Source organism: Nerophis lumbriciformis, linkage group LG31 (genome assembly GCF_033978685.3).
Source record: "Nerophis lumbriciformis linkage group LG31, RoL_Nlum_v2.1, whole genome shotgun sequence".
Taxonomy (NCBI): domain Eukaryota; kingdom Metazoa; phylum Chordata; class Actinopteri; order Syngnathiformes; family Syngnathidae; genus Nerophis; species Nerophis lumbriciformis.
In genome coordinates, this window is record NC_084578.2 from 30,094,194 (window position 1) to 30,106,291 (window position 12,098).

Here is a 12,098-nt window from a genome sequence, read left to right on the forward strand (position 1 = left end):
GGCTGTGGACTTTTTTTTCTGACGTTTTTGAGTAAGCACTCCATTTATGTCGTAATAGCATGGCCTTGAATTCCACATTTTGCAGCTTCGAGTCACTTTCACCTCACTTTCTGGGCATTCATCTGCTCCAACGTCTCACTCTTCCTTTGTGCTGGCTTCTATAAGCTGTAGTTCATCCTTTGTATATTTAGATTAAAAAAGATAAGGTTGTGAATCTTAATTTGTCCAAAAATAGTCGACTTTGTTGTTTAACAAGTCTGCCATGATCAGAAGACACAGAATTTGGAAGTGTGTTGCTATGGAAACGGAAATAAATGTGCCATAGAAATAGTCCTGTCAACGATTAAAATTACTAAAATACGGTAAATTTTGTACATATTACATATTGTTATTAACATGTCTGTTACTACATTATATATATACTTGCAGTGTGTCTACAAAATGTTTAATGGGGGGTTTTGAAGTTGTTTTAGAGGGCTTTGAAGACTACAATGGTGACTCCCAGTAGCCGCATCTTCCAAGCTTTTTTTTAATCATCTTTAAAATCCCCCAAAAAAGGACACGTGTTTTTGTCTCTCATAATGATTGTGAAAGATAGGCAAAATTTAAAAAAAAAGTGCAGTTCCCGTTTAAAGCAAACCCTTTTTTGATGGCAAAACACAAAATATGCAATATTTCCCCCCAAAAAATATTTCAAAGTGGAATATTTGATGTGAAGGAATTAGAGCCTTTAATAAGTCAATAATTCATAACAACATTACGTTTGATTCATTATTATTTTTGAGCAATTATTGCAATTATTGAGCAACACTTTAAAAAATCCAACTAAAAATCTAGTGTTAAAAATAAGTCATACATTGTTGTTGTTGTTTTTTTTACTTTGAACTCTTGAATCTCCAGATCAGTGTTTTTCAACCACTGTGCCGCTGCACACTAGTGTGACGTGAGATACAGTCTGGTGTGCCGTGGGAGATTAGGTAGTTTCACCTATTTGGGTTAAAAATATTTTTTTCAAACCAGTAATAATAATCCGCAAATAATGTGCCGTTGTTGAGTGTCGGTGTTGTCTAGAGCTCGGCAGAGTAACCATGTTATTCTCTTCCATATCAGTAGGTGGCAGAAGGTAGCTAGATGCTTTGTAGATGTCGGGAACAGGTCGAGCGAGACGACGATGGTTTGTCGTGATATGCAGGCGACAGCGGAAGGCAACGTGCAGGTAAAAAGGTATCTAATACTTAAACCAAAAATAAACAAAAGGTGAGTGCTCCTAAGAAAAGGCATTGAAGCTTAGGGAAGGCTATGCAAAACCAAACTAAAACTGAACTGGCTACAAAGTAAACAAAAACAGAATGCTGGACGACAGCAAAGACTTACAGCGTGTGGAGCAGAGACGACGTCCACAAAGTACATCCGTACATGACATGACAATCAACAATGTCCACACAAAAAAAGATAGCAACAACTAAAACGTTCTTAATTGCTAAAACAAAGCAGGTGTGGGGAAGACATGAAACTGCAACAGGAAAATACCAACAAAACAGGAAAAGCCACCAAAATGGGAGTGCAAGACAAGAACTAAAACACTACGCACGGGAAAACACCAAAAAATTCAAAATAAGTCACGGTGTGATTTGACAGGTTGTGACAGTACACCTACTTTGAGACAAGAGCTATAGTGATGCATGCTTGGTTATGGTTTAAATTCATATCCAAAAATTGCGACGACTTTTTATTGTCTACTGAGTTTCATTTTTTAATGATTTCTGCTGGTGGTGTGCCTATGGATTTTTTCAAAGAAAAAAATGTGCCTTGGCTCAAAAAAGGTTGAAAAACACTGCTCTAGATCAACTTCAGATCCATCCATCAATTTTAAGTTTTCATTATGTTTTAAGGTTTTTTTGTTTTTGTTTGTTTTATGCCCTTTTTTTTAATCAAAAACTTAGTTATTTATGGCAAACACACAAAAAATGAATTTGTATCCCCCCAAAATATTTCAAAGTGGAATATTTGATGTGAAGTAACTGGAGCCTTCAATAGGTCAATAATTTAGAACAACATTGATTTTGATTCATTATTATTTTTTGAGCAAATATTATGCAAGTGTTAAAAATAAGTCATACGTAATTTTTATATTTTTAACTTTGAACACTTAAATCCCCAAATCAGCTTGAGATAAATTAATGTATCAGCACTTGGAGAACTAGGGCAGCACGGTGGAACAGGGGTTAGTGCATGTTCCTCACAATACGAAGGTCTTGAGTAGTCCCGGGCTCGGGATCTTTCTGTGTGGAGTTTGCATGTTCTTCCCGTGACTGCGTGGGTTCCCTCCGGGTATTCCGAATTCCTCCCACCTCCAAAAACATGCACCTGGGGATAAGTTGATTGGCAACACTAAATTGGCCCTAGTGAGTGTGAATGTTGTCTATCTGTGTTGGCTCTGCGATGAGGTGGCGATTTGTCCAGGGTGTACCCCACCTTCCGCCCGAATGCTGCTGAGATAGGCTCCAGCACCCCCCGCGACCCTGAAAGGGACAAGCGGTAGAAAATGGATGGATGGCACTTGGAGAACCAAGTTTTTTCAGAGGTGGTACTTGGTGAAAAATGTTTGGGAACCACTGACTACAACCTCAAAAGACACTTTGCTCTCCAAGTACTACCATAATGACCAACATTAAAATACAGTAGCGTAGGAGGCCTATGTATTGGCCATTGTAACATTACACACAGTTTGAAAAGTAACACTTTTTGAATATAAACAGACAATAATGAAACACTGTACTTTAATCAAGTGATTCTTGGGCGTACCACCAGATAGAGCCCAGTTTGAGAATCAATGACTGAGGGTGAATGAGATGCGTTTTTTTAAGGAAAAATATGTAAATTTGAATAATTAGAAAAATATATGGATATATGGAACAATAAATACTGAATAGCGACTGTGCGGGGATACACTTTATTTTTTTCAAATTGTATAGTATATGCATTTTTGCCTACAGTATGTGTCCAGAAAGTAGTGCTTTACTTCTGAAGAAACTGTATCATCACTAAGCAACCGAAGGACACTTATCAAGATAAAATAACTTAAATAACGTACGTATACATTTCTGTCGTTTTTTAGAATATGCAAAGTGCGTTGTGTCCAAAAAGTATTTTAAGGTTTGTGTTTATGAATGTGTGTCAGGGGACTATTACATTGATCCTGGCCACAGATATGGCACGGCACGGTGAGATTCTGGAGTCTTTCAAGCAAAAAGTGGACAATTTTGACTACGCCGACGAGGAGCATGTCACCTGTGTAAGTGATTTTTGAACAAATGAATAGTTAATCGGCGACACAGAATACGTACCTGTCAGTGAAAGTGATGTTTATTGACAAATGGCACTGTCACTCACAAGACAATCTTTCATTTTTGACACTGCAGCTGAAGATGGTGTTAATAAAGTGCTGTGACATTTCCAATGAAGTGCGGCCCATGGAGGTGGCTGAGCCCTGGGTTGACTGTTTGCTAGAGGAGTACTTCATGCAGGTATTTCTAAAGTATATTTATGCCAGGCTGAAATGCAGCTGAGATAGGCTCCAGCACCCCCCGCAAATGGATGGATGAAATACTTGCATATACACTATATATTACACATACCGCCTGAATTTGGTCATTACTCCCGATTCACTTGAAAATCAAACAGTACCATATTTTGATACCTTTGTTGCATGTGACGTCAGCGACTCAAGCACGTGGCGGGTAAACCGGTGTATTTGTACGGTACTGCCTCTAGGTCACAGTGAAATTCACCATGTCACCAAAGCAAGCAAGCCTGATAGAAAAAGCTCAAAAGTAAGGCACCACTTTTCAAAATGTGCTAGCTTGATGTTAATTTACATTGGATATGCCGTGTATCGTATTTTCTGAACTATAGAACTCACCGATATATAAGCCGCACCCACTAAATTTTAGAAGGAAAAAAATATTTGCTGCATCGGACAATAAGCCGCAGATATATACATTGTGAAATTAGTTATTTACGCAGTAAGATTCTGTAAATGTTTACACACCTTAATTGTTTCAAAATAATGTCTGTAACACAGCAGTAAAATGGATGATCAAACAATACAGAAGTCATCGTCATTGAAGAAGAATCAGCTTTTCAGACTCAATAACTTAATGGTGACATTTTTGGTGAACTTACTGAGGAATTTGTGAAACTAAAACAATACAAAGAGAAAGCCGTTGTAAGTTAATAATACTAAGACTCTAGCTTGATTATATTACGATAACACATACAAATATGCATGAAAACACTCCTACAGACATCACACGTGACGGTTTAGTAAGTATGAATTGTTTTAGTTATTTTGTAAGATTTACAAACATTGCTTGGAGTGGTGAATGAAGAATCATTTCGAGTAGAAACACTATGAACGACTTGGAAGACAAAAGAGCAAGTGTACACCCGGTTCAAAGCTCTAAACAGAAGAGCACTGCAGTACCTGCAGTGAGCGGACTCGTCTAAAAGATGGCGCCATAGTAATCAATTATTTCAGTGTATTTGTTTTTAGTTGGGCTTTTTTTCAACTACTTGCATTATCGCCGTCAGCGATAAGAAAAATCCATAAATTAGCTGCAACGTTTTATGAGCAGCAATCAAAAAAAAGTAGCGTCTTATATTCCGGAATTTATAGTACCGTACACGCTACAGATTAGCATTAGCAATTTTTCATGGCAATTTCGTCGCCTCCAAATTTGGTTAAAAAAATTCAACTAAGATGCACCCTACAATCAAACAGCTGGTGTGTAATAAGTACAATACTTACAGTATAAACACTTTGTGGTCATTTGATAAGTATCTTGCCTGGTGAAAAAGTCTGCGCACTCCTGATATAATGCATGCAAATTGCACTCAGAAGTGTAAGAAAACAATATATAATAACTACAAACCCTGTTTCCATATGAGTTGGGAAATTGTGTTAGATGTCAATGTAAATGGAATACAATGATTTGCAAATCATTTTCAACCCATATTCAGTTGAATATGCTACAAAGACAACATATTTGATGCTCAAACTGATAAACATTTTTTTTTTTGCAAATAATCATTAACTTTAGAATTTGATGCCAGCAACACGTGACAAAGAAGTTGGGAAAGGTGGCAATAAATACTGATAAAGTTGAGGAATGCTCATCAAACACTTATTTGGAACATCCCACAAATTGGGAACAGGTGGGTGCCATGATTGGGTATAAAAACAGCTTCCCAAAAAATGCTCAGTCTTTCACAAGAAAGGATGGGGCAAGGTACACCCCTTTGTCCACAACTGCGTGAGCAAATAGTCAAACAGTTTAAGAACAACGTTTCTCAAAGTGCAATTGCAAGAAATTTAGGGATATCAACATCTACGGTCCATAATATCATCAAAAGGTTCAGAGAATCTGGAGAAATCACTCCACATAAGCGGCATGTCCGGAAACCAACATTGAATGACCGTGACCTTCGATCCCTCAGACGGCACTGTATCAAAAACCGTCAATCTCTAAAGGATATCACCACATGGGCTCAGGAACACTTCAGAAAACCACTGTCACTAAATACAGTTTGTCGCTACATCTGTAAGGGCAAGTTAAAGCTCTACTATGCAAAGCGAAAGCCATTTATCAACAACATCTAGAAACGCCGCCGGCTTCTCTGAGCCCGAGATCATCTAAGATGGACTCATGCAAAGTGGAAAAGTGTTCTGTGGTCTGACGAGTCCACATTTCAAATTGTTTTTGGAAATATTCAACATCGTGTCATCCGGACCAAAGGGGAAGCGAACCATCCAGACTGTTCTCGACGCAAAGTTCAAAAGCCAGCATCTATGATGTATGGGGGTGCATTAGTGCCCAGGGCACGGGTAACTTACACATCTGTGAAGGCACCATTAATGCTGAAAGGTACATACAGGTTTTGGAACAACATATGCTGCCATCTAAGCGCCGTCTTTTTAATGGACGGCCCTGCTTATTTCAGCAAGACAATGCCAAGCAACATTCAGCACGTGTTACAACAGCGTGGCTTCGTAAAAAAAGAGTGCGGATACTTTTCTGGCTCGCCTGCAGTCCAGACCTGTCTCCCATTGAAAATGTGTGGCTCATTATGAAGCGTAAAATACGACAGCGGAGACCCCGTACTGTTTTTTTTCTTTTTTTTTTGTTTTGTTTTTTGTGTCCTGTCCAGCTTCTCAGGCAAATCATATAGTTGATGTAGATGCCCATGTCGGCTGTTCAGTTTTACTTTACAAAAGAGAAGTGTAGGATACTTCTCTTGTTGCCTTATTTGTATTTGACTTTATTAAATGTATTTATATTATCATTTAGTGCAGCCGGGCCGGAGCGGGAGGGGATAGAAAGAGAAAAAAAAAGAAGACAGAGGGGGAAATTGTGGGGACAAGAGGGGGATTAGACAGAGAGACAAAAAAAAACCCGTACTGTTGAACGACTGAAGCTCTACATAAAACAAGAATGGAAAGAATTCCACTTTCAAAGCTTCAACAATTAGTTTCCTCAGTTCCCAATCGTTTGAGTGTTGTAAAGGTGATGTAACACAGTGGTGAACATGCCCTTTCCCAACTACTTTGGCACGTGTTGCAGCCATGAAATTCTAAGTTAATTATTATTTGCAAAAAGAAAATGAAGTTTATGAGGTTGAACATCAAATATCTTGTCTTTGTAGTGCATTCAATTGAATATGGCTTGAAAAGGATTTGCAAATCATTGTATTCCGTTTATATTTACATCTAACACAATTTACCAACTCATATGGAAACGGGGTTTGTAGATAACAGTTAGAATTATTAACTCACTGTTAATTGTGAAGAGAAGTGAATTATAATTGTATAGCGTTTTTCTCTCTAAACTCAAAGCACTTTACATGGTGAAACCCATTATCCACATCTTTAAGCTACATTTAAACCAGTGTGGGTGGCACTGGGAGCAGGTGGTTAAAGTGTCTTGCCCAAGGACACAACGGCAGTGACTACGTTGTTGACAAGTTGTTGGCACGGCTGCTCTACCAACCGAGCCATTCATTGAATTCAACAGTCTGCACCAGTTCAAAGTTAGCCGCAAGGCGCCATGTTGAACTAATACAAATAAGATATCTAAATATTAAACAAAACCAAATTTGTTAACACATAAATAAACACAAAAGTACCGAAAATTGGTACCTTAGAGTACTGGTATCGATTCCCAGGTTTTGGTACCGTATGCATGGTTCAAATGTGAAAGGTACCTAACCCTAACAACACACACACAAATACTGTGTAGGTGTAATATGTATGTATTATTGCTATATAAGGAGACATGTGTTCCAGTGACATGGCAGGCAGGAAAGGCAGACTGGTCACCAGGAAAAAAAAGCAATGCAAATAATGATGCCATGAATGTTAATATGCAGGTAACGACATGTCCATTGAGTATTGTTGGCGGTTTTTGGATGTTTTTTGGAGGGGGGCAAAATAGAGTACTCCCCTTAGCTTCATTGTTAGCCTCCACAGACGTGCTGTATGTTACAAGTTACAATGCATAGGAGTTGAGAATGATAGGCAAACATTTTCCAAAATCTTACGTATGGCCGACAACAACTAATTATCACAAAGACAACTAATCATCACAAAGACAACTAATTACAATATCACAAAGACAACTAATTATCACAAAGACAACTAATTATCACAAAGACAACTAATCATCACAAAGACGTCCTGACTGCGTTGCAATTTTTTTCCATTCACGATGACGATGTTCATCTTCATCTGTGCTGCTTAGAGCGACAGGGAGAAGACGGAAGGACTTCCTGTGGCTCCATTCATGGACAGAGAAAAGGTTACCAAACCCACAGCCCAGATTGGTTTTATCAAGTTTGTCCTCATTCCCATGTTTGAGACCGTGATGAAGGTATATATGTTTCATATTAATAAGGTATAAGGTATATATGTTTCATATTAATAAGGTATAAGGTATATATGTTTCATATTAATAAGGTATAAGGTATATATGTTTCATATTAATAAGGTATAAGGTATATATCTTTCATATTCTCAGCCTACAAATCTCAGCTCTATTTTTTTTTTCTCTCAGCAAATCTCAGCTCTAAGTGACTTGATGCCTTACTAATACACTAACACAATTCTCTGTGATACTACTACTGCAATACTACTGCATCATACACTACTACTGCAATACTACTGCATCATACACTACTACTGCAGTACTACTGCATCATACACTACTACTGCAATACTACTGCATCATACACTACTACTGCAATACTACTGCATCATACACTACTACTGCAATACTACTGCATCATACACTACTACTGCAATACTACTGCATCATACACTACTACTGCAATACTACTGCATCATACACTACTACTGCAATACTACTGCATCATACACTACTACTGCAATACTACTGCATCATACACTACTACTGCAATACTACTGCATCATACACTACTACTGCAATACTACTGCATCATACACTACTACTGAAATACTACTGCATCATACACTACTACTGCAATACTACTGCATCATACACTACTACTGAAATACTACTGCATCATACACTACTACTGCAATACTACTGCATCATACACTACTACTGCAATACTACTGCATCATACACTACTACTGCAATACTACTGCATCATACACTACTACTGCAATACTACTGCATCATACACTACTACTGAAATACTACTGCATCATACACTACTACTGCATCATACACTACTACTGCAATACTACTGCATCATACACTACTACTGCAATACTACTGCATCATACACTACTACTGCAATACTACTGCATCATACACTACTACTGCAATACTACTGCATCATACACTACTACTGCAATACTACTGCATCATACACTACTACTGCAATACTACTGCATCATACACTACTACTGCAGTACTACTGCATCATACACTACCACTGCAATACTACTGCATCATACACTACTACTGCAATACTACTGCATCATACACTACTACCGCAATACTACTACATCATACACTACTACTGCAATACTACTGCATCATACACTACTACTGCAATACTACTGCATCATTAACTACTACTGCATCATACACTACTACTGAAATACTACTGCATCATACACTACTACTGCAATACTACTGCATCATACACTACTACTGCAATACAACTGCATCATACACTACTACCGCAATACTACTACATCATACACTACTACTGCAATACTACTGCATCATACACTACTACTGCAATACTACTGCATCATACACTACTACTGAAATACTATATTTGATATACTACCACTGAAATACTACTGCATCATACACTACTACTGCAATACTACTGCATCATACACTACTACTGCAATACTACTGCATCATACACTACTACCGCAATACTACTACATCATACACTACTACTGCAATACTACTGCATCATACACTACTACTGCAATACTACTGCATCATTAACTACTACTGCATCATACACTACTACTGAAATACTATATTTGATATACTACCACTGAAATACTACTGCATCATACACTACTACTGCAATACTACTGCATCATACACTACTACTGCAATACTACTGCATCATACACTACTACTGCAATATTACTGCATCATACACTACTACTGCAATACTACTGCATCATACACTACTACTGAAATACTACTGCATCATACACTACTACTGCAATACTACTGCATCATACACTACTACTGCAGTACTACTGCATCATACACTACTACTGCAATACTACTGCATCATACACTACTACTGCAATACTACTGCATCATTAACTACTACTGCATCATACACTACTACTGAAATACTATATTTGATACACTACCACTGAAATACTACTGCATCATACACTACTACTGCAATACTACTGCATCATACACTACTACTGCAATACTACTGCATCATACACTACTACTGCAATACTACTGCTTCATACACTACTACTGCATCATACACTACTACTGCAATACTACTGCTTCATACACTACTACTGCAATACTACTGCATCATACACTACTACTGAAATACTATATTTGATACACCACCACTGAAATACTACTGCATCATACACTACTACTGCAATACTACTGCATCATACACTACTACTGCAATACTAATGCATCATACACTACTACTGCAATACTACTACATCATACACTACTACTGAAATACTATATTTGATACACTACCACTGAAATACTACTACATGATACACTACTACTGAAATACTACTGTATTATACACTACTACTGAAATGCTATATATGATACACTACCACTGAAATACTACTGAAATACTACTGTATGATACACTACTACTAAAATACTAATGTATGATACACTACTACTGAAATACTACTGTATGATACACTACTACTAAAATACTACTGTATGATACACTACTACTGTATGATACACTACCACTGAAATACTACTGCATGATACACTACTACTGAAATACAACTGTATGATACACTACTACTTAAGTACTACTACATTATACACTACTACTGAAATGCTATATATGATACACTACCACTGAAATACTACTGTATGATACACTACTACTAAAATACTAATGTATGATACACTACTACTAAAATACTAATGTATGATACACTACCACTGAAATACTACTGCATGATACACTACTACTGAAATACTACTGTATGATACACTACTACTGAAATACTACTGCATGATACACTACTACTGAAATACTACTGCATGATACACTACTACTGAAATACAACTGTATGATACACTACTACTTAAGTACTACTACATTATACACTACTACTGAAATACTACTGAAATACTACTGTATGATACACTACTACTGAAGTACTATGTTTGATACACTACCACTGAACTACTACTGTATGATACACTACTACTGAAGTACTACTGCATGATACACTACTAGCAAAATACTACTGTATGATACACTACTACTGAAGTACTACTGCATGATACACTACTAGCAAAATACTACTGTATGATACACTACTACTGAAATACTATGTATGATACGCTACTACTGAAATACTATGGATGATACACTACTACTGAAATACTACTGAATGATACTACTGAACTACTACTGTATGATACACTACTACTGCAATACTACTGTATGATACACTACTACTGAAGTACTACTACATAATACACTACTACTACTGAAGTACTACTACATAATACACTACCACTGAAATACTACTGTATGATACACTACTACTGAAATACTACTGTATGATACACTACCACTGAAATACTACTGTATGATACACTACTACTGAAATACTACTGCATGATGCACTACTACTGAAGTACTACTGCATCATACACTACTACCAAAATACTACTGTATGATACACTACTACTGAAGTACTACTGCACGATACACTACTACCAAAATACTACTGTATGATACACTACTACTGAAATACTATGTATGATACGCTACTACTGAAATACTACTGAATGATACTACTACTGTATATCATATTTCTGAACTTCTACCGTATGAGTATACTATTGAACTACTACTGTATGATACTACTACTGAATTACTAGTGTATGATACTACTACTGAACTACTACTGTATGACATACTACTACTGAACTATGACTAAATTATACTACTATTTAACTACTACTGTATGATAATACTACTGTATGATACTACGATTGAACTACTGTATGACACTACTTAACCACTTTTGTATGATATTACTGAACTACTACTGTATAACTCACTACTACTTTATGATACACTACTACTGAACTACTACATTATTATATACTAGAACTGACCTACTAATGTATGACACACTACTACTGAATTACTACAATATGTTACGACTGAATTACTAATGTAAGACACATTACTACTAAACTACTGAACTACTACTATATGATATACTACAACAAATAGTACCACTACAAGAAAGTAAAGTACACTGCTACAAGTAGTACAACTACAATTAAAGTTAAAGTACACCACTACAAGTAGTGCAACTT

At 36.8% G+C, this 12,098-nt stretch overlaps 1 protein-coding gene across 5 annotated transcripts in view; it reads left to right on the forward strand.

The window, feature by feature from the left end:
* pde9aa (phosphodiesterase 9aa) overlaps positions 1 to 12,098 on the forward strand; it is a 144,116-nt gene that overhangs the window by 127,232 nt on the left and 4,786 nt on the right. For 4 of the 5 annotated variants that reach the window (XM_061926274.2, XM_061926275.1, XM_061926277.1 and 1 more), the window contains 3 exons: positions 3,182 to 3,295; positions 3,423 to 3,527; positions 7,800 to 7,928. In XM_061926274.2, the coding sequence (XP_061782258.1) occupies positions 3,182 to 3,295; positions 3,423 to 3,527; positions 7,800 to 7,928 (348 nt within the window). The remainder of the gene's footprint in view (positions 1 to 3,181; positions 3,296 to 3,422; positions 3,528 to 7,799; positions 7,929 to 12,098) is intronic. The other variant, XM_061926276.1, reaches the window with a different exon arrangement.